Source organism: Oncorhynchus keta, chromosome 14, assembly GCF_023373465.1.
Source record: "Oncorhynchus keta strain PuntledgeMale-10-30-2019 chromosome 14, Oket_V2, whole genome shotgun sequence".
Classification (NCBI taxonomy): Eukaryota; Metazoa; Chordata; class Actinopteri; order Salmoniformes; family Salmonidae; genus Oncorhynchus; species Oncorhynchus keta.
This window is the reverse complement of record NC_068434.1, coordinates 14,869,957-14,894,751: the sequence shown is the minus strand read 5'-3', so window position 1 is coordinate 14,894,751 and position 24,795 is coordinate 14,869,957. Positions and strand designations below refer to the sequence as shown.

General features: G+C 43.4%; 1 protein-coding gene across 1 annotated transcript; it reads right to left on the bottom strand.

The window, feature by feature from the left end:
* Window positions 1-11,681: 11,681 nt before the first annotated feature.
* On the bottom strand, window positions 11,682-21,905 carry aqp3a (aquaporin 3a). Its single transcript, XM_035784891.2, has 6 exons — window positions 21,670-21,905; window positions 13,305-13,431; window positions 12,966-13,103; window positions 12,725-12,840; window positions 12,401-12,618; window positions 11,682-12,077 (listed from the first exon to the last, which is right to left on the bottom strand). Exons 1-6 carry the CDS (start codon window positions 21,775-21,777, stop codon window positions 11,870-11,872), a joined length of 915 nt encoding a protein of 304 aa, XP_035640784.1. The 5' UTR covers window positions 21,778-21,905; the 3' UTR covers window positions 11,682-11,869.
* Window positions 21,906-24,795: the final 2,890 nt, after the last annotated feature.

Here is a 24,795-nt window from a genome sequence, read left to right as displayed (position 1 = left end):
TACTGTGTGTATTCACCCCCTTTACTGTATGTATTCACCCCCTTTACTGTGTGTATTCACCCCCTTTACTGTGTGTATTCACCCCTTTACTGTATGTATTCACCCCCCTTTACTGTATGTATTCTGTGTATTCACCCCCTTTACTGTGTGTATTCACCCCTTTACTGTGTGTATTCACCCCCTTTACTGTATGTATTCACCCCTTTACTGTATGTATTCACCCCTTTACTGTGTATTCACCCCTTTACTGTATGTATTCACCCCTTTACTGTGTGTATTCACCCCCTGTATGTATTCTTTACTGTGTGTATTCACCCCTTTACTGTATGTATTCACCCCCTTTACTGTGTGTATTCACCCCTTTACTGTATGTATTCACCCCTTTACTGTGTGTATTCACCCCTTTGTATTCACCCCTGTATGTATTCACTGTGTGTATTCACCCCTTTATGTATTCACCCCTTTACTGTGTATTCACCCCCTTTACTGTATGTATTCACCCCCTTTACTGTGTGTATTCACCCCCTTTACTGTATGTATTCACCCCCTTTACTGTGTGTATTCACCCCTTTACTGTATGTATTCACCCCTTTACTGTGTGTATTCACCCCTTTACTGTATGTATTCACCCCTTTACTGTCTGTATTCACCCCCTTTACTGTATGTATTCACCCCCTTTACTGTCTGTATTCACCCCCTTTACTGTATGTATTCACCCCCTTTACTGTGTGTATTCACCCCCTTTACTGTGTGTATTCACCCCTTTACTGTGTGTATTCACCCCTTTACTGTATGTATTCTGTGTGTATTCCCCCCCTTTACTGTATGTATTCACCCCTTTACTGTGTGTATTCACCCCTTTACTGTTTCACCCCCTGTATGTATTCACCCCCTTTACTGTGTGTATTCACCCCCTTTACTGTATGTATTCACCCCCTTTACTGTGTGTATTCACCCCCTTTACTGTATGTATTCACCCCCTTTACTGTGTGTATTCACTCCCTTTACTGTATGTATTCACCCCCTTTACTATGAAGCCCCTAAATAAGATCTGGTGCAACCAATTACCTGCAGAAGTCACATAGTTAACTAATGTCCACCTGTTCTGAAAGGCCCCAGAGTCTGCAACACCACAAAGCAAGGGGCATCACCAAGCAAGCGGAACCATGAAGACAAAAGGGCTCTCCAAACAGGTCAGGGACAAAGTTGTGGAGAAATACAGATCAGGGTTCTAAAAATTATCAGAAACTTGGAACATCCCACAGAGCACAATTATTAAAAAATGGAAAGAATATGGCACCACAACAAACCTTCCAAAAGAGGGCCGCCCACCTTAACTCACGGACCAGGCAAGGTGGGCGGCCCAATCAGAGCTGCAAAGCTTCACAGCGGAGATTGGAGTATCTGTCCAAAGGACTACTTTAAGCCGTACACACAACACAGAGCTTGGCTTTATGGAAGAGTTGATCGAAAAAAATAAGCAAACATGTCTGATGTTCGCCAAAAAGGCATGTGGGAGACTCCCCAAACATATGGAAGGAGGTACTCTGGTCAGATGAGACTAAAATTGAGCTTTTTGGCCATCAAGGAAAATGCTATGTCTGGCGCAAACCCAACACCTCTCATCACCCCGAGAACACCATCCCTACAGTGAAGCATCGTGGTGACAGCATCATGCTGTGGGGATGTTTTTCATCGGCAGGGACTGAGAAACTGGTAAGAATTGAAGGAATGATGGATGGCGCTAAATACAAGGAAATTCTTGAGGGAAACCTGTTTCAGTCTTCTAAAGATTTGAGACTGGGACGGAGGTTCACCTTCCAGCAGGACAATGACACTGGGCATACTGCTAAAGCAACACTTGGGTGGTTTAAGGGGAAACATTTAAATGTCTTGGAATGGCCTAGTCAAAGCCCAGATCTAAATCCAATTGAGAATCTGTGGTATGACTTAAAGATTGCTGTACACCAGTGGAACCCATCCAACTTGAAGGAGCTGGAGCAGTTTTGCCTTGATGAAAAGGCAAAATTCCCAGTGGCTAGATGTGCCAAGCTTATAGAGACATACTCCAAGAGACTTGCAGCTGTAATTGCTGCAAAAGGTGGCTCTACAAAGTATTGACTTTGGGGAGATAAAAAGTTATGCACGCTCAAGTTTTCAGTTTTTGTGTCTAATTTCTTGTTTGTCCACAATAAAATATATTTTGCATATTCAAAGTGGTTGGCATTTTGTGTAAATCAAATGATACAAACCTCCCAAAACTATTTCAATTCCAGATTGTAAGACAACAAAATAGGAAAAATCCCAAGGGGGTGAATACTTCACAAGCCACTGTACAGGTTCAAAATGGCCAGAAACAAATACCTTTCTTCTGAAACTTATCAGTCTATTCTTGTACTGAGAAATGAAGGGTATTCCATGCGAGAAATTGCCAAGAAACTGAAGATCTCGTACAACGCTGGGTACTACTCCCTTCACAGAACAGAGCACACTGGCTCTAACCAGCGTAGAAAGAGGAGTGGGAGACCCCGGTGCACAACTGAGCAAGAGGACAATTACATTAGTGTCTAGTTTGAGAAACAGATGCCTCACAAGTCCTCAACTGGCAGCGTCATTAAATAAACTGCAAAAAAAGAAATGTCCTCTCACTGTCAGCTGCGTAAATTTTCAGCAAACTTAAAATAAGTAAATATTTGTATGAACATAACAAGATTCAACAATTCAGACATAAACTGAGCAAGTTCCACAGACATGTGACTAACAGAAATTGAATAATGTGTCCCTGAACAAAGGGAGGGTCCGAATCTAAAGTAACAGTCAGTATCTGGTGTGGCACCAGCTGCATTAAGTACTGCAGTGCATCTCCTCATCATGGACTGCACCAGATTTGCCAGTTCTTGCTATGAGATGTTACCCCACTCTTCCACCAGGCATCTGCAAGTTCTCTGACATTTTTGGGGGATTGGCCCTAGCCCTCACCCTCCGATCCAACAGGTCCCATATGTGCTCAATAGGAATGAGATCCGGGCTCTTCGCTGGACATGGAAGAACACTGACATTCCTGTCTTGCAGGAAATAACGCACAGAACGAGCAGTATGACTGGGGGCATTGTCATGCTGGAGGGTCATGTCAGGATGAGCCTGCAGGAAGGGTACCACATGAGGGAGGAGGATGTCTTCCCTGTAACGCACAGCGTTGAGATTGCCTGCAATGACAACAAGCTCAGTCCGATGATGCTGTGACACATTGCCCCAGACCATGACGGACCCTCCTCCTGCAAATCGATCCTGCTACAGAGTACAGGCCTCGGTGTAACGCTCATTCCTTCGACGATAAACGCGAATCCGACCATCACCCCTGGTGAGACAAAACCGAGACTCATCAGTGAAGAGCACTTTTTGCCAGTCCTGTCTGGTCCAGCGACAATGGGTTTGTGCCCATAGGCGACGTTGTTGCCGGTGATGTCTGGTGAGGACCTGCCTTACAACATGCCTACAAGCCTTCAGTCCAGCCTCTCTCAGCCTATTGAGGACAGTCTGAGCACTGATGGAGGGATTGTGCATTCCTGGTGTAACACAGGCAGTTGTTGTTGCTATCCTGTACCTGTCCCGCAGGTGTGATGTTCGGATGTACTGATCCTGTGCAGGTGTTGTTACACGTGGTCTGCCACTGCGAGAACGATCGGCTGTCCATTCTGTCTCCCTGTAGCGCTGTTGTAGGCGTCTCACAGTACGGACATTGCAATTTATTTCCCTGGCCACATCTGCAGTCCTCATGCCTCCTTGCAGCATGCCTAAGGCATGTTCAGGCAGATGAGCATGGAACCTGGACATCTTTCTTTTGGTGTTTTTCAGAGTCAGTAGAAAGTCAGTAGAAAGGCCTAAGTGTCCTAAGTTTTCATAACTGTGACCTTAATTGCTTACTGTGTGTAAACTGTTAGTGTCTTAACAACTGTTTCACAGGTGCATGTTTATTAATTGTTTACAATGAAGATCTGTGATTTTTATGAATTTTCTTTGAAAGACAGGGTCCTGAAAAAGGGACGTTTATTTTATTGCTGAGTTTAGTACCCGCAAAACACCGGTCTCAACGTCAACCGTGAAGAGGCGATGCTGGCCTTCACTACATGACCAAATGTATGTGGACAGCTCGTTGAACATCTCATTCCAAAGTCATGGGCATTAATATGGAGTTGGTCCCCCCTTTGCTTCTATAACAGCCTCCACTCTTCTGTGAAGGCTTTTCGCTTTCTACTAGATGTTGGAACATTGCTTACTTCCGTTCAGCCGCAAGAGCATTAGTGAGGTCGGGCAGTGATGTTGGGCGATTAGGCCTGGCTCGCAGTCGGCGTTCCAATTCATCCCAATGGTGTTCGATGGGGTTGAGGTCAGGGCTCTGTGAAGGCCAGTCAAGTTTCTCCACACCGATCTCGACAAACCAATTCTGTATGGACCTCGCTTTGTCCACAGGGTTATTGTCATGCTTAAACAGGAATGGACTTTCCCCAAACTGTTGCCCAAAAGTTAAAAGCACAAAGTCATCTAGAATAACATTGTATGCTCTAGCGTTAAGATTTCCCTACACCGGAACTAAGGGGCATACCGTGAAAAACAGCCCCAGACCATTATTCCTCCTCCACCAAACTTTACAGTTTGGCATCTTCCAGACATAGATTTGTCTGTCATACCTCTCCAGAGTCTTTACACCACTCCAGCCGACACTTCGCATTGCTGAAGCTCCCGTTGAACAATTCTTGTGCTGACGTTGCGTCCAGAAGCAGTTTGGAACACAGTATTTAGTGTTGCAAACAAGGACATACGATTTCTATGCGCTACGAGCTTCAGCACTCCCGTTCTGTGAGATTGTGTGGCCTACAAATTCACAGCTGATCTGTGTGCTCTATTTTATACAACTTTCAGCAACAGATGTGGCTGAACTAGCTGAATCCACTCATTTGAATGGGTGTCCACATACTTTTGTATATATAGTGTAATGCCTTCCATCCAAGACACATTTCCTCACTCTGCTTGCATGCGCTTCCTCAATCAAGGTGTTTTAGTACTTCCCTTATGAACTATGCTTTTACGCACGCTAAGTATGTCACAGATCAATATGGTCTACCAATCGAGGAGGCTATTCTCATTGATTAACATTATTTAAGGAAATGCAGCGCAGCAATATTTCAATTGACATAATGTGTACATAAACTTTTCAATTGACATTATATCCTTGTCTTCCTTTTCGTTGTGGCTGGCAAAGTGACATTCTTGATCTGCAGCTCCAAATTTACCGTAAATATCACTATCACAGTAGCCAGTAAGCTTGCAAACTAATCAACAATGCAAGCAACTTTTCCTCTAAAATATATTAGCGAGCTACACTCTTGAATAATGCCAAGCCATATTACACTCTAGAATAATGCAACAATTCACAAGCCTGTGCAAACAAGTAAGAGGTTTATTTTCTTGTTCCTACACACATTGAGCTTGCAAGACAATAATACAGCTAGATAGCTATGCTGGCTAGTAACATTAGCATATCAAACATGAACGTTTATCTACCCCTCTCATACGAATATACAAGTACAGTTTCAGTGTATTAAAGTTACTTTAGAACAAACTAGGCTTCATTTGATCAATACTATGAAGTCATTATAATGTGGTAAACGTTAATTGCAAATGAAAACATTGATACCCTGGTGAGTGGTTTCCACTAACTTCTAGACCCACAAAGTCAGATTCTACAGCCACAAAGTGAAAATTGGAAGATTTTTAAATATATTTTTTAGCTTTTTTGTCTTCATTTAAGGTCAGGGTTAGGCATAAGTAATTAGTATAGTAATTAATGTAGTGTTTTTTCGTGTGTGTTTTTGTGGATTGTGGTATTTTGGCAGACATTAGTAAACTGTGGTATTTACTGTAGTGTTTTGGCAGACATTACTGTAGTATTTACTATAGTGTTTGAGATTGGTAGCCTTAAGCTACTGCTTATGTAACTTATGCCTGAAGCTGGCCCTACCTTTAAATAGGTAAGGAGACTTGGGCTTGTAGGGATAGCTCAGGGCTTCCAGACCTTTTCTACCCCTCTTGTTGGAGTTCTCTTTTTGTCTTCTTCAACTTGATTTTAATCCAACTTTATTGGATAATTGAATGTAAAGAAGAAAAATAAAGAAGAAAACATGTGAAAAAGGAGGGAGGGGTTCAGTAGGGGATACAAACCCGGTTTAGGGTAAGGTTTAGGGGGTAGGGTTAGGAATAGGATACAGACCCGGTTTAGGGTAAGGTTTAGGGGGTAGGGTTAGGAATAGGATACAAACCCGGTTTAGGGTAAGGTTTAGGGGGTAGGGTTAGGAATAGGATACAGACCCGGTTTAGGGTAACGGTTTGGGTTGGGGGAGGGATTTAATATCTTTATTAGAAGGCGCTGCTGCTGTGGTCTAAGGCACTGCTGCGGTCTAAGGCACTGCTGCGGTCTAAGGCACTGCTGTCTAAGGCAATGCTGCGGTCTAAGGCGCTGCTGCTGCGGTCTAAGGCGCTGCTGCTGTGGTCTAAGGCACTGCTGCGGTCTAAGGCACTGCTGCGGTCTAAGGCACTGCTGCGGTCTAAGGCACTGCTGCTGTCTAAGGCAATGCTGCGGTCTAAGGCACTGCTGCTGTCTAAGGCAATGCTGCGGTCTAAGGCACTGCTGCTGTCTAAGGCAATGCTGCTGTCTAAGGCAATGCTGCGGTCTAAGGCACTGCTGCTGTCTAAGGCAATGCTGCTGTCTAAGGCAATGCTGCGGTCTAAGGCACTGCTGCGGTCTAAGGCACTGCTGCTGTCTAAGGCAATGCTGCGGTCTAAGGCACTGCTGCTGTCTAAGGCAATGCTGCGGTCTAAGGCACTGCTGCAGTCTAAGGCACTGCTGTGGTCTAAGGCACTGCTGTGGTCTAAGGCACTGCTGTGGTCTAAGGCACTGCTGCGGTCTAAGGCACTGCTGCGGTCTAAGGCACTGCTGCGGTCTAAGGCACTGCTGCGGTCTAAGGCACTGCTGCTGTCTAAGGCAATGCTGCGGTCTAAGGCACTGCTGCTGCGGTCTAAGGCACTGCTGCAGCGGTCTAAGGCACTGCTGTGGTCTAAGGCACTGCTGTGGTCTAAGGCACTGCTGCGGTCTAAGGCACTGCTGCTGTCTAAGGCACTGCTGCGGTCTAAGGCACTGCTGCGGTCTAAGGCACTGCTGCGGTCTAAGGCACTGCTGCTGTCTAAGGCAATGCTGCGGTCTAAGGCACTGCTGCTGTGGTCTAAGGCACTGCTGCGGTCTAAGGCACTGCTGCGGTCTAAGGCACTGCTGTGGTCTAAGGCAATGCTGCTGTCTAAGGCACTGCTGCTGTCTAAGGCAATGCTGCGGTCTAAGGCACTGCTGCGGTCTAAGGCACTGCTGCGGTCTAAGGCACTGCTGCAGCGGTCTAAGGCACTGCTGTGGTCTAAGGCACTGCTGCGGTCTAAGGCACTGCTGCGGTCTAAGGCACTGCTGCGGTCTAAGGCACTGCTGTGGTCTAAGGCACTGCTGCGGTCTAAGGCACTGCTGTGGTCTAAGGCACTGCTGTGGTCTAAGGCACTGCTGTGGTCTAAGGCACTGCTGCGGTCTAAGGCACTGCTGTGGTCTAAGGCACTGCTGTGGTCTAAGGCAATGCTGTGGTCTAAGGCACTGCTGCGGTCTAAGGCACTGCTGCGGTCTAAGGCACTGCTGCGGTCTAAGGCAATGCTGTGGTCTAAGGCACTGCTGTGGTCTAAGGCAATGCTGTGGTCTAAGGCACTGCTGTGGTCTAAGGCACTGCTGCGGTCTAAGGCAATGCTGTGGTCTAAGGCACTGCTGTGGTCTAAGGCAATGCTGTGGTCTAAGGCACTGCTGTGGTCTAAGGCACTGCTGTGGTCTAAGGCAATGCTGTTCTAAGGCACTGCTAGAAGCATCACTATAGATCCGGGTTCAATCGTGGGCTGTATCACATCTGGCTGTGAGTCCCATACAGAGGTGCACAATTGGCCCAGCGTCGTCCGGGTTAGTGGAGGGTTTGGCCGGGGGTGCTTTATTTGGCTCAACGCGCTCTAGAGATTCCTTGTGGCGGGCCGGGCGCCTGCAGGCTGACCTCAGTCGTCAGGTGAACGGTGTTTCCTCCAACACATATTGGTCCGGCTGGCGTCCGGATTAAGCAGGCGGGTGTTAAGAAACGCCATTTGGCGGGTCATGTTTCGGAGGACACATGACTCAACCATTGCCTCCCGAGCCCGTTGGGGAGTTGCAGTAATGAGACAAGACTGAAAATGGGGAGAAAAAGAGGGTAAAATACCAAAAAATAAATAGAATAAATAGGAGATGCTCTTCAGGATGCTGGGAGGGTGTGGTGCTCTGTGATTGTGAGTAGTTGGTTGTGGATGTTGTTGATCTTGATTGTGTTTGTGTTTCCACTGTTCAACAGGATTTACACACAGGTCTTCTCCCGAGCAGCAACACAGCGGGTACACCTCGGTTCAGAACTCAGGTCAGAATTCGGGTAAGTAGGTTTTCCTGTTTAAGGCTTTTCTGACTAAGTATGCATGTTTTAATATATATATATATACGTATATATTTTTCTAATAAGTCACTGCAGGTAGGTATGCATGTATTAAATTAATATGATTGAGAATCCACTCTGGGTCGGTATGCATGTTTTAAATGAATATGATTTAGAATCCACTCTGGGTCGGTATGCGTGTTTTAAATGAATATGATTTAGAATCCCCTCTGGGTCGGTATGCGTGTTTTAAATGAATATGATTGAGAATCCACTCTGGGTTGGTATGCATGTATTAAGAGTTCACTCCAGGTACGTACACTCTTATAAGTGTTCCGAAAGGGTACTTGGGCTGTCCTCATAGGAGAACCCTTTTTGGTTATTGGTAGAAGCCTTTATGGTTCCAGGTAGAACCCTCTCTTTGGAAAGGGTTCTACATGGAAACCAAAAGGGTTCTACCTGGAATTAAAAGGGTTCTACTTGGAACCAAAAAGGTTACTTCAAAGGGTTCTCCTATGAGGACAGCCAAAGAACCCTTTTAGGTTTAAGCACCTATTTTTGTGTATGCATTTTCAGTATAGAGTTCTTTAAAGCTGGCAGACCCTGTGCTTCTCCATAAGGGGATACAAATCAAATACCAGTGGGAGTAAAAGCAGCTGTTTAAAAGTGGATAAAAGTTATGACATGAAATAACACAATAATAACATGAAAGGCATGAAACTTGTTGGATCCACTTAAAATGTTATGGATAAAAAAACAGTAAAAAAAGAACATTTAAAAAATTGATAAAAGTGATGAACCAATAATAGCGTGAATTGTTAAATATTACTGCACTGTTGGAGCTAGGGGGACAAGCATTTCACTACACCCGCAAAAACATCTGCTAAATGTGTGTATGTGACCAATAACATTTGATAAAAAAAATGTGATTGGATTTGATGTTTTGATGATTATTGATTTGATGATTAAAACTCAGGAAAAAATACCTTAATATTTTTAAAGGGGCGCGAGGTTTTGTTGTTCCTCTTGAATCATCAATTTCCAAGTTTCAGCTAACCCAATGACAAACTTCCACCCTAGAACAGCCATCCTCTCCGTGGTGGTCATTAGCCATGACAGTCCATGTGAGTATTGATTATTTGTGTGTTTTGGGAGCCTAGGTTTCTCACTCATGGGTGGCACTAATTGGGATATGGGGGAGGGAAATGGGCAGGGCATATGCAAATTACTACGTAGTGTACTGAAACAGGCAGGGAGAGTGAGCTCGTCCATGGTGGTCTGTGAACCCACAACCTTCTGGCCTTTAGCCCTGCTTGGCATGGATTCTACCACAAAACCATGCTGGGGCAAAATTGATATCCACATTTATAAACACAGTATCGCTACAGTTATAGTTATTTGTAAGTCGCTCTGGATAAGAGCGTCTGCTAAATGACTTAAATGTAATGTAAATGATGTAATGTAATGTATTTGTGGTTGTTAATTTTTGTTGTTGAGTTAATTGAATGAGGGGGGAGGGTGTGGCCATTTTTTTAAGTACAAGGGTGGGTGTGCATGAGTGTGTGCATGAGTGTGTGCATGAGTGTGTGCATGCGTGTGTGCATGCGTGTGTGCATGCGTGTGTGGAGAAGGAGAAGAGAACAGGACAAGACATGAAACCTCATATCATGAACCACATTTAAACCATAACATAACTTTATTATAATGATAGTACAAAAAAATACTCCTGACCCAACTAACAATATACCAAAGGCCTTATAGGGCACAGGGATTAGAACCCTAGCAACGTGTTACTGACACAAGGCACATATGGCAGTGGTTTTATTGACAGGTTTAAATACTGCATATATTTACAAGCACAAAGTGTTGGCAATCAAACCCAATGAAAATGAATCAAATCAATGAATCTCAAATGTGTTCATATGGTGAGAAACCTAAGAGCTGATTAAGCAAAGAAGAACAGTGGTTTTCATCACTCCAATGAGAGGTCAGAAGGCTGTGTTGCCATGAAACAATCAAAGTATACTGCTTGAACACTTCATAGCTAGCTAGTTGTTCACTCTCTGAACAATAAGATATACAGAACGGATTGTTTTCTGCTTGTAGTCTTGTTACCTTGCCAACAGATAGACAGTATACAGTCTGTATTACATGTAATGACATAACAAGCATTAATCAAAAGTCATTATCACACTACCTATCCCATAGAGAGGTGTTCTCTTTCCTCTGACCAGGAAAACATCTGGTTCAAGTCAACCTACGTTCACTGTTTCAAGGTATTCGTTCAATTTCCGTAACAAGAAAAAGCAGGCCTTTCCTTGTGAGAGGAATGTTGACATTGACATTTTAAAAATTCCAGTACTCTGGTCGTGGCACATCAGAGGAGGCTGGTGGGAGGAGCGATAGACAAACGGGCTCATTGTAATGGCTGGAATGGAATTAATGGAAGGGAGTCAACTACATGTAGTTTTCATATGTTTGATGTGTTGGATATCGTTCCATTAATTCCATTCCAGCCATTACAATAGGCCATCCTCCTATAGCTCCTCCCACCAGCCTCCTCTGAGACACATACAATCAGTATAAAACATAGAAAACATTTCAAACAGTAGCTCTAAAGATATTAGGATATAAACTTCCATTGCTTCTAAACGTTTAGAATTAATATAATTCTGTTTGAGTCATGACATTCACCCTTTTTACTTAAGGACACAATTAAGCTGCAATGTAAGACAAAGGAAGCCTAGAGCTAAATATACTGGAGCGATGCTAATGCTATGGAAAAGACTGCGGTCCATTGTGCATGTGTGTGCTGTATTTGTCTCCTTACAGACACACAGCTGTCAGAGTCAAGGATGGTGAGGGACCCACCGGCCCTCCAGGAGACCGTACCCCCCACTGGGACTCGCTTTAGGGGTACTGGATGCTTGTAGTGGTGGGGTTGGTAGTGGTGGTGGTGGTGATGGTGGTAGTAGTGTTGGTAGTGGTGATGGTGGTAGTAGTGGTGGTGATGGCGGTAGTAGTAGTGGTGGTGATGGTAGTAGTGGTGGTGGTGGTGGTGGTGGTGGTGGTGGTGGTGATGGTGGTGATGGTGGTGGGGGGTGGTGGTGATGGTGGTAGGTAGTGGTGGTGGGGGTGGTGGTAGTAGTAGTAGTAGTGGTGGTGGTGGTGATGGTAGTAGTGTTGGTGTTGGTGGTGGTGGTGATGGTAGTAGTGGTGGTGGTTGTGGTGATGGTGGTAGTAGTGGTGGTGGTGGTGGTATTAGTGGTGTTGGTGGTGGTAGTAGTAGTGGTGGTAGTGGTGGGGAGTGAAGGCTGCTGGAGAGTGGTAGGTTAAGAGACTCATACCATCTCTTCCTTTAGGACATCCTTTTTGGTGATATTAGTGAGTCTGACTCTGACTTCCTCTTTCTCCTCATCCTCCCTCCTCTTCTTGTCGCGAGCCTCTCCCTCTTGATGGTAGCCCACCATCAGTTGATAGACTATCACCCCGAAGGTGGAGCCTATAAACGGGGCAAAGATGGGCACCAGGAACCAGCACTTACCGGCACTGTGAGGACCAGAGAGAGAGAGAGAGAGAGAGAGAGAGAGAGAGAGAGAGAGAGAAGCAAAGACATGGATTACACAAGATACCGGAGAAAGATATATTCTTAATCTTGGCATCTTCTGCTTTTAGCTGTTTGTTCCATCATTACCATCTCCCATTTTGTCTCATCTGCATATCAATAATGCACAAAGCCCGAACCAGGACATTCAACAAAGGGGTAGACGTATAGTGCTAGGATACATAAGAAGAGGTGTGAAGACAAGCAGAGAGATGAGGAGGCAATTAGAATAATGCAGAAAGGTGTACAGGATTGTGGGAGGACTCACGTGAAGACCTCGGTGCCCCAGCCTGCCAGGGAGGTGAAGAGACGAGGCCCCAGGTCCCTGGCAGGATTGACGGCGTAGCCGGAGTTGAAGCCCATGGACAGGCCAATGACCAGCACCACGAAGCCCACCGTGAAGGCCTCCAGGCCCTGGGGGATGGGGTTGTTGTAGGGGTCTACGATGGCCAGGATACACACGACCAACGCTGCCGTGCCAATCACCTGAGATAGAGACACTTCCATTAACATGGAGAATTTCCAATATACTAGTAGTTCTGTTCCCAGACCTAATCAGTTTGGGGGTTGTATGCAGAAGGAAGATGCTAACCTGGTCAAAGAAGCCATTGAGCAGGTTGAGATGTACGCCAGGGTAGGTGGCGAAGATGCCAGCGGTGGCGTTGGGCCCGGTAACGATGAGCTTTCCAGCAAAGCCCCACAGAGCGTCTGTGAGGAGATTACACACAGACAAACATCATGAGATAACATCAACTTTAAAAAGGTGTTACACTATACACTGATTCGTCCAATGGATGCATCAGTTCCATCCCTGGACATGTCAGAGGACTCACCATAGTACAGACCAAAGATGATCCCGGAGCCCAGGAAAGCGCCCAGTGTCTGGAAGGCAAAGTACATTGGGAACTTTCTCCAGCGTTCTCTCCCAAGCAGGCAGAGGGCAAAGGTCACCGCCGGGTTTAGATGGCCTCCTGGGAATAACACACGTTGAGAGATTGTTAACATTAAAGCAGGACGGCTTCTCTCCAAAAGGAAGTACCTTTCCAACACTGCAACACAGTCATTTATCAGGCAGAAGAACACATGACTATTATAGGTTGAGCCTTAGAACAACTCATGGGAACAAATCTGTTCAAGGAGAACCTATACACCTAGTCATATGATGTGCGTACCTGATACTTGGCCACAGACCAGGATCCCTAGGGTGGCAGCGAAGCCAAAAGCAAAGTTCACGGTGAGGAACATGCCATGAGATCCTCCACTAAGCACCAGCTGAGCCACCGCACCACAACCAAACATCTGTCAAGAGAGGGGAGAGACGAAAAGTTTAACAAAAACATCGCTAGGTGTGTAATTCCAGAGCACAGCCAAACATACACCTTGCAATGTTAACACACTGCAATAGTCACTCAAGCTTTGTGCATCAAATGGCTTTGTAATTATAAATTATATATACTGAACAAAAAATAAACTCAACATGCAAAGTGTTGGTCCCATTTTCTTCTGAAATAAAGGATCCCATGCACAAAAAGATAATTTCTCTCAAATTTGGAGAACAAATTTGTTTACATCCCTGTTAGTGAGCATTTCTCCTTTGACAAGATAATACATCCACCTGACAGGTGTGGCATATCAAGAAGCTGATTAAACAGCATGATCATTACACAGGTGCACCTTGTGCTGGAGACAATATAAGGCCACTCTAAAATGTGCAGTTTTGTGACAACACAATGCCACAGATATCTCAAGTTTTGAGGGAGCGTGGAATTGGCATGCTGACAGCAGGAATGTCCAACAGAGCTGTTGCAAGATAATTGAATGTTAATAAGCCACCACCAAAGTTATTTTAGAGAATTTGGCAGTATATCCAACCGGCCTCACATCCGCAGACCACGTGTAACCACACCAGCCAAGGACCTCTACATCCGTCTGAGAGGGGGGAAAAACGTATTCTGATTGGCTGGGCATGGCTCCCCACTGGTTGGACCAAGCTCCTAAATGGGTGGGTCTATCCCCTTCCAGGCCAATCCATGGCTGTGTCCCTAACCAGTCATGTGGAATCCATAGATTAGGGACTAATGAATTTATTTAAATTGACTGATTTAACTGTAACTCAGTAAAAAATGTATATTTTTGTTCAGTGTTCAAACGGATATCCTAGATTTGTCATCCCTGAAGGTCAGCACAGGTCAGAAGCAGTGTGCAATCGCTGTAAGTGAAACTGGACACCTTAAAGATTGAAATGGGATCCAGCCGCAAGGCCCCCTGGAGTGAATGCATTCCACTGAGACCAGCAGGGCACATACGTTGAGGTTAGTTGCGAGGAACCATAGTTCTCGATAAAGGTCTTAGCGTCTAGCAGAGGTTCAACATCACTGAGCCCAGTCTAAACTCCCGATGAGACCAGAGGGCCTCATGCTTCCAACTCAGTGGAAAAATACTTCAGGGACACCATCTTTAGACATGTAGTCAAATGTCAGTGGCATCTGATAACATGTCAGTATGGTGCCAAAGAGTCGACTGAATTAGACAGATCAAATTACACCAAAAGGTTATTCTCGGAATTGTTTGAAGTTTCATGACACAGTGAGCAATGACTCAAAAAGACAGCATTTAACAGAATGAATAACCTAAATCACAGCTGTCTAAATGGCTTGTTGGTGATAGCGACAGCAAGTCATGACAGCATTACGCCATGGCATTGCATGACTGCATTACGCAATCACTCACCAGAATGTCATGTAGTTTATGCTGTGTCATCATACAGCAACATTATGTTTAGCGATAGACCTGGTCACCCACGTATCCCTTTTAGCCAACAGCACTGGAGGTTGGGAGGTTGGGAGGTAGGGAGGGAGGGAGGTAGGGAGGTAGGGAGGGTTTGAGGGTGGTAGAGTCACATAGACAGGAAACCTCAGATAGCTTTAGATGGCGTCAGTCTTTTCAAACATCACTATACATGAAAAATGTTTATTGGACAAAAGGACAGGTGACGTTTGAAGAAGTCACCATACTCTTTCCATCACAGAGCCACTCCTACATAGCTGCAGGAAGTAGGGGTGCTGAGGGTGCTGCAGCACAACCTGAAAAATCCCCCCCCCCAAAAAAATATAGTAATAAAAAAAAAAGTAAGTATTTTTTTTTTACAACATTATTTTACAAAAGTAGTGCACTGGGCCTTTACTGGTATTCGGGGACTAATATAGACCTCTGTAGAGCAGGCAAAAAAAAAACAGAATCACAGCCTTGCCAAAAAAAGGTAGTTGTAAAATTAGGAGCAGTATATCTAGCAGGATTCAATAGTTGGAATTGTGAGAGATGTTTCCCTGTCCCCTTCTCTGCGATTGTCATTCTACTGGAATCCAGAAAGAACAAAACCCTGTCCTAAACAATTACATCCAAAAGTGCAAAGTCATGGACAAAGACACAAAACATCTGCATCAAATTAAATGTTTTTCTTGATAAAATAACATGGAAAACAACCACTTTTTGTGCAGTATTAATTGACCATCCTTACAAACCACTGTAAATTTACATTCAAGTATTGTATATAGGCTGGTCATCTAGGTTTGTACCTGTAGACTTTCCATCACCATGAAGAAAAACAATGTACAATACAGTAATTGAGTACATTGAGACATCAAGTGGTATGTGATGATGTGGCTCAGTTAGTAGAGCATGGTGCTTGCAATGATAGGGTTGTGGGTTTGATTCCCAAGAGGCGACCCGTATGAAAATGCATGCGGTCACTACTGTAAGTTGCTGTGGATCAGAGCGTCTGCTAAAGAGGAAAAATAATGAATTGACCATTTCAGTTTTCACATATAAATAAGTTGCATTTGCAAAGTATTTCAAGAAACTGGAAAACATATTGAGCAAGTATTTTTATATTCCACTTGTATTACCAGCTTAACTGTTTTGAACAGATTCAAGTTACAAATGTTTTTTTAATGTTTAAAAAAAATCACAAATGTAGTGCACTGAGCCTTTACTAGTCCTGTATTAGCGGACCATAACACTGAGCCTTTACTAGTCCTGTATTAGAGGACCATAACACTGAGCCTTTACTAGTCCTGTATTAGAGGACTGACATAGAGGACCATAACACTGAGCCTTTACTAGTCCTGTATTAGAGGACTGACATAGAGGACCATAACACTGAGCCTTTACTAGTCCTGTATTAGAGGACCATAACACTGAGCCTTTACTAGTCCTGTATTAGAGGACCATAACACTGAGCCTTTACTAGTCCTGTATTAGAGGACCATAACACTGAGCCTTTACTAGTCCTGTATTAGAGGACTGACATAGAGGACCATAACACTGAGCCTTTACTAGTCCTGTATTAGAGGACTGACATAGAGGACCATAACAATGAGCCTTTACTAGTCCTGTATTAGAGGACCATAACATTGAGCCTTTACTAGTCCTGTATTAGAGGACCATAACACTGAGCCTTTACTAGTCCTGTATTAGAGGACCATAACACTGAGCCTTTACTAGTCCTGTATTAGAGGACTGACATAGAGGACCATAACACTGAGCCTTTACTAGTCCTGTATTAGAGGACCATAACACTGAGCCTTTACTAGTCCTGTATTAGAGGACTGACATAGAGGACCATAACACTGAGCCTTTACTAGTCCTGTATTAGAGGACTGACATAGAGGACCATAACACTGAGCCTTTACTAGTCCTGTATTAGAGGACTGACATAGAGGACCATAACACTGAGCCTTTACTAGTCCTGTATTAGAGGACTGACATAGAGGACCATAACACTGAGCCTTTACTCGTCCTTTATTAGAGGACCATAACACTGAGCCTTTACTAGTCCTGTATTAGAGGACCATAACACTGAGCCTTTACTAGTCCTGTATTAGAGGACCATAACACTGGGCCTTTACTAGTCCTGTATTAGAGGACCATTACACTGAGCCTTTACTAGACCTGTATTAGAGGACCATAACACTGAGCCTTTACTAGTCCTGTATTAGAGGACCATAACACTGTATTAGAGGACCATTAACACTAGCCTCTAGTCCTGTATTAGAGGACTGACAGAGGACCATAACACTGAGCCTTTACTAGTCCTTTATTAGAGGACCATCCTTTACTAGTCCTGTATTAGAGGACCATAACACTGGGCCTTTACTAGTCCTGTATTAGAGGACTGACCATAACACTGAGTCTTTACTAGTCCTGTATTAGAGGACTGAGCCTTTACTAGTCCTTTATTAGAGGACTAGAGAGCCTTTACTAGTCCTGTATTAGAGGACCATAACACTGAGCCTTTACTAGTCCTTTATTAGAGGACTGACATAGAGGACCATAACACTGAGCCTTTACTAGTCCTGTATTAGAGGACTGAGAGGACCATAACCTGAGCCTTTACTAGTCCTGTATTAGAGGACTGACTAGTCATTAGAGGACCATAACACTGAGCCTTTACTAGTCCTGTATTAGAGGACTGACATAGAGGACCATAACACTGAGCCTTTACTAGTCCTGTATTAGAGGACCTTTAACACTGGGCTAGTCCTGTAGTCCTGTATTAGAGGACTGACATAGAGGACCATAACACTGAGCCTTTACTAGTCCTGTATTAGAGGACTGACATTAACAATGAGCCTTTACTAGTCCTGTATTAGAGGACTGACATAGAGGACCATAACACTGTTTATTCCTTTAGAGGACTAACACTTACTAGTCCTGTATAGAGGACCATAACAATGAGCCTTTACTAGTCCTTTATTAGAGGACCATAACACTGGGCCTTTACTAGTCCTGTATTAGAGGACCATAACACTGAGCCTAGTCCTGTATTAGAGGACTAGTCCTGTACTGAGGACTGACATAGAGGACCATAACACTGAGCCTTTACTAGTCCTGTATTAGAGGACTGACATAGAGGACCATAACATTTACTAACACATTTCTGGAGCCTTTACTAGTCCTGTATTAGAGGACCATGCACTAGTCCTGTATTAGAGGACCATAACACTGAGCCTTTACTAGTCCTGTATTAAGATAGTGATTTAGAGGGTGTTAACACTGAGCCTTTACTAGTCCTGTATTAGAGGACTGACATTACTAGTCCTGTACTGAGCCTTTTCTAGTCCTCCTGAGCCTTGATTTAAGTCCTGTATTAGAGGACTGACATAACATAACACTGAGCCTTTACTAGTCCTGTATTAGAGGACCATAACACTGGCCTTTAGCCTTTACTGACGTCCTGTATTAGAGGACTGACATAGAGGACCATAACATTGCATTAGAGGACCGATATAGAGCTTTATTCTGCACATTTCTTCCTGTATTAGAGGACCCCATACACTACTTCCCTGTATTAGGTCATGCACTCCTATGAACATTGTTTGAAGATAGTGATTTGGGGGGTGGTCAGCCGTAGTTTTGTGTGGCAGTATGTGGTCTCCCGCCACTTTGATTTAAGCAAAGCAGAGCACACAGACTGTTTCAGAAATGAAGCTGAAATATAAGGAGAACAATTATTGCTGTTTTTCCCCCCAATTCCTGGGTTTATGTAAGGACTGTATTGTTTCCTGGGCGGTGCACATGCACACCACCGCTGGGGCCTGAAGGACGTGTTCTGTATGTCCAACCGCCTGTCACACACAGGTGATCCTGTAAAAGCTCAGGAAAGACCTGTCTGCTGATAGAGTCACTGTCACCCGCTGACCTTCAGAGACAAAGAGTGCCTGTCGGCTCCCCACTGACCACTTGGAAATGGATGTGGTCCCCTTCACTCCAGAGACACCACATTCATTCAGAGGCTTCTAATTAACGACTTCAGTTTAGTTTCACTCTTTTCCTAGTTCTTCAGTGTAGACTGGAGTCAGGTATACAATTGTAAAGAATGCAGAAATCTGTTCTCCATATATAGGGGTGAAGCTGTGCGCATGCCAAATCTAATGCGCACACACACACACACACACACACTGAAAACCACACACACTGAAAACCACACACACTGAAAACCACACACACATACACACACACACACACACACTGAAAACCACACACACTGAAAACCACACACACATACACACACACTGAAAACCACACACACTGAAAACCACACACACTGAAAACCACACACACTGAAAACCACACACACTGAAAACCACACACACATACACACACACTGAAAAACACACACACACATTGAAAAACACACACACTGAAAAACACACATATACACGTAGAGATAAACAACCCTGCCCTGCCCTTTATTCCTCCTCCCTACCTGAGAACCAGTCATTAGAACGCCTACCTGTTCACTCATTATATTACTTAGTCATTAGTACAACTTGATGACGTTAGCACAATAGATGACGTCTACCTGTGTCCTGGAGAGCATTTGGTGTGTTCACGTTTCACCCATTGTGTTGTCGCTGTCACTCCCAATACTTCCTCCCATAACATACATTAACATTAAGCAGTGAAGAAAAACGTTGTTTAAAACGTGTGTGAAAGAGCCTGCAACCGTGAGTAAGACTGAATGATCCCTCCATCAACTCTCTGAGCCAAATAGTGAAAGTTAACTGCCTAGAGACCCGCAGGTTGTATACTCGCTAAACTGTCCGCTAGGTGCTCAGTGGTCATTGACTGCTAGAGCCAGATAACAGTACAAATAGCAGGGGTTGTTTAATTTGTCTTGTTTCTTTATTTAACGTGACCAATGGCCTAGGGTCTGGGTTCCTTTATGTGAATGACTGAGGGAAGATTTAATCTGTCAGTTTTATTAAAGCTGAGTGATGTGGAGGGATGAGTCCTTCTAGGAAGAGGCCACTCTAAGAGGGAAACAATCAACAGCGGTCAAAAGTGCAAACAAGAAGCAATCATCCCTAATATTCTTTTTAAAAACAAATTGTTACAATATCATAGTTTTGTGCTAAATTGAAGCTCTCAAATGTTCTACTGCTTGAGATCCTGAACCTCCTGTAAAATATTAGCTCCAGAGTATTGTGGAGTTCCTGCATCGGAATATAAACAGTAACGGCACCAAAACATTAGTACCGACACATATTTCAGTCCAAGTCAAGCACTGCTTAGTCTCCTCAGGGACATACATCTTACACACAATGTACAGTATGCTGAATTATAGACTCCCAATTTCTCAGTGTTCGATATCAACAAGTCTTGTGCCATGTCACCATGATGAAGAATGGAACAAAGGAACAAATATGACAGACACAATATGTGTCAAGTACACAGAGATTTACAAACACACATTTACAAACACACATTTACAAACACACGTGTGTGTGTGAATGTGTGTTTATAGATATGATTCAAAAACATACATATACAAACATTCCCGTGCACACACACACACACACACACACACACACACACACACACACACACACACACACACACACACACACACACACACACACACACACACACACACACACACACACACACACACACACACACCAAACTCAAATATGGCAGCAGAAGGGCATGAGGTTGTTGGGGGAGCTTAGGATCCTGGATCGTTATGCTGGTATCATGTGTCCATGTTCTTGCCAACAAGAGCAAGCATATTTTTGTACAGACTCAAGGAGTGTGATTTACAGCTGCCTATATGAGTCTCACATTCCCGACCCCTGTCACTTTGAAGTCAAGTGCAAAGTCTAGCACAACCTGTAAACCCATGCTGAACTTATCCACCAGTATCCACCGCTCTCACATCTTGGCATTACAACAATGGTATAGACTCTATACTCAAGTTTTTGTTGATTCAGAATTAATACAGACAAGAGGAGCCAAGAAAATGTAACCTGCAATGTCATATGTCAAGGCGATACAGGTATGAATATGCTCAAACTAATATTTATTGTGGCAAAGAATCATGAACGTAAAACATGCAGTCTACTCTTCCAAGGAAAGCTTGAGTGAGGATAACCTGACTATGGATGTGGAAAATGAGTGAGGATATCCTGACTATAGATGTGGAAAATGAGTGAAGATAACCTGACGATAGATGTGGAAAATGAGTGAGGATATCCTGACTATAGATGTAGAAAATGAATGAGGATAACCTGACTATAGATGTAGAAAATGAGTGAGGATAACCTGACTATAGATGTGGAAAATGAGTGAGGATAACCTGACTATAGATGTAGAAAATGAGTGAGGATAACCTGACTATAGATGTGGAAAATGAGTGAGGATAACCTGACGATAGATGTGGAAAATGAGTGAGGATAACCTGACTATAGATGTAGAAAATGAGTGAGGATAACCTAACTATAGATGTGGAAAATGAGTGAGGATAACCTGACTATAGATGTGGAAAATGAGTGAGGATAACCTGACTATAGATGTGGAAAATGAGTGAGGATAACCTGACTATAGATGTGGAAAATGAGTGAGGATAACCTGACGATAGATGTGGAAAATGAGTGAGGATAACCTGACTATAGATGTAGAAAATTAGGATAACCTGACTATACATATTATGACTGAGAATGTGAGTAAGGTGGTGAGAGATAGAGGGTCTCTTACCACCAGGATGAGGGTACCCAGACACTCTGCCAGAGCCTGGCGCAGCAGCAGGTTACGGATCTGGAAGTTCCGTGCCAGCTTGTCCAACCACATCTTCTGTTTTCCCATGGTTCAGTGTTGCTCGGCAAGGTAGGTCCTCCTGAGTGTGTGTGATGGCTGATGCCCTGGCCTCCTGTACTGTGTCTGGTGACAGTAGGTAGGTAGGGCCTCTTGAGTGTGTGTGATGGATGAGGCCCTGGCCTCCGTCTCTTATAGGACCTGGATTTCCTGTGGCTCCTGCCAAAGACAGCCTCCTCGAACACTCCCTTCTCTCTCCCTCCCACAATCTCTCTCTATATATGTCAGTGTCTCTCCCTTGTAAATCCCAAACACTCTCTCTCTTCTCCTTTCCGCCTGTCCATTTTCTCTGTTGTTCCTGCTTTGTCTGGTCTGAATAGAGGTCAGATTTACTCAAAATCAGTTATAGGGATAGACCTTACACATGCTTTATGAGCTTGCCATACTTTCATCTGGTAATACATCAACAGATCTCAGAACTGTCTGACAGCCCTTTGCTTGACACAAGTCAGCCTGCCTCAGGGCCCTGCATGGTGTCTGTAATGAAGCTGGCAGTTTGTTGAGTGCACTCAGATCTACCTGACAGAACGTGAAATCCACTATACTGAAAATGTTTAAAGTATTTAAGTTATTTGTGGGACGAAAGGGACGGCCATAGTTTACTGTATGTGAGTGTTAGGTTGAGTATCTCTACTCATGCTAGTGTGATATATGTTTGAATTGAAGTAGACTACTTGTACTCTGTATTTTGTGCTTTGCTACTTTACAATGTACTGTGTAGGGCTTCCTATTGTGTTGATATATCAAATGCAATGTTGGATATATCAGATAACAGAAAAACATCAAGGTACAACATATTTGTTCAATAACTGATTGATCTATAATATACTGTATAATCTATACTTTCACAGTTAAGTTGAACGCAATGTGCTCTAGTACCTCAACAGGGGGTGGTCACACTGCTTCTTGGTGTGAGAAGCATACATTTTGAGCGGTTATAGAGATATAATGACAGGCACCTCTATTCAGACCAGACAAAACAGGAACAGTACATGGTGATGACGATTCAGGCAGAACAAAGAAACAGGATGGACTAAAAGGAGAAGAGAGAGTGTGAGAATCAGAAGACTTAACTTCGGAAGAGGAAGAGCTCATTTCCTGCAAATCTAAACATATTGCCACGTTTCAGAAAGAAAATTGTGGCTTCATAGCTAATCTTATGCTATTCTACACATTTTGCAATGAGGCTAAGACAGTTTTTTCCATTTTTTGTAGAAACACTTAAAGGGCTGTGTTTTTCGTGTAGGCTTTCCCTGGCGTGATGTTTTCATAACCATGTAAATCTCTCTCGGACAAGGTGACTATTATCAATATATTCGGCTCTATTTACTCTCAGATTGGAAAATGCTTATTAGCAACAAAGTAGACATCATAGGAAACTACAAATCCCTGCAAGCTCCTGCATGTCATCTCTAGCTGACACCTTTGCTAACAGGTACTGTGTCAATTTAAAACTTGCACAATACCGTTCACAGAATTGTCAATGTAAAGAAATGTAGCCAAATGATTCATTACTACATTTAGCTAACATTAGATAGTTAATCCAGAAATGATTATTCTTAACTGACTTGCATAGCAAAATAAAGGTTAAAACATATTTTTTAAATTGTTCAACTTTATTTGCCACTAGTCTGTGAATCTGTCCGTGACATATCAAAAATGAGGGTTTAAGGTCATGAAAAGTCATGGAAATTTGTTTCATAATTTGTATCAATTTAATGAAATGGAGGCACACATATCAATCATTTAAAAATCTACATATTCTTGTCGAGTTATATACCTTGATTTGAAGTAGCTCACTTTATCCATTTGATCTCTGAATCATTGAATAATGTAAAATTATGTATTTTTTAAAAGTTTTTGGCTGTAATGGTGCAAGATTTTATATCAAGGGTGGCAATCATCCTCCAGGAGAGCTACTGGGTGTGCAGGCTTTTGTTCAAGCCCTAGTCTAACCACACTGAAGCCTAAACATCAGCTGCTCAACAGTTCCTTGATAAGCAGACTTGGATGTTTCAGGGTTGGATCAAAAGCCAAGCCTGAATACTCAGGAGGTCTCCAGATGGAGGGTTGACAACATGTGACTAACAGTGCAGTTCTACTTTGTGGGGTTAGGTTTCGATACACCCACTTGTGTTGATCCTCCCACTTGTTTCGCAACGTCCACTATCAGACACACTCCATATATGCAGTTACCTCTAACTCATGAGAAAAGCATTGCGGTGGTGGTGCACATAATGGTCTCCATTGTGTTTATGTAGTTTGTGTTTATCTTGTTGTGACACGTCAGGTGTCATTCAGACTTTTTGAAAGACAAATATTACTTAACAGCGTGAGACAAGCCCATTTCAGTATTAATGTCTATGACATTGTTGAATTACGTGGGGCTTATTTGATCAAATAGACGTTTTATAATGTTTAGGTTGTTACAAATGTTCTGATATAAGTAGATACCCATGTTTTGTTTTAAGTGATTTAATGTTAATACTAATATAGATCAAATGTGCTAGCTAGCTAACCAACAATTGTATTGATGTACAGTATTTGAGAGAAAAGTGCTCATTGTGCAAATGTATTTATGCTTTCAATAAACATTGGAGACGAAATATTGCTTACATGTTGTCACCAATCTAAGTCAACCCTGTCAGTTTTTCCCCATTGTTGCGCACGCGTCCAGTTTGTTGCTAAAAAAACATGATTATATGGAAGATAATTACATTTCCACAATGGGGCTTGATTAGGGATAACATATTGCCTCTCCTTAGAATTTCCTCAGTATGTAAACATCTTTTGTGAACATTCATGTTCTCTATATTTGTTTTTAGAACTTTTTTTCTCCCCAATTTCATGGTATCCATTTGGTAGTGGTTACAGTCCTGTCTCATCGCTGCAACTCTCGTACGGACTCGGGAGAGGCGAAGGTCAAGAGCCACACGTCCATGCGTCCTTGAAACATTACCCAACCAAGCTGCATTGCTTCTTGACACAATACACATCCAACCCGGAAGC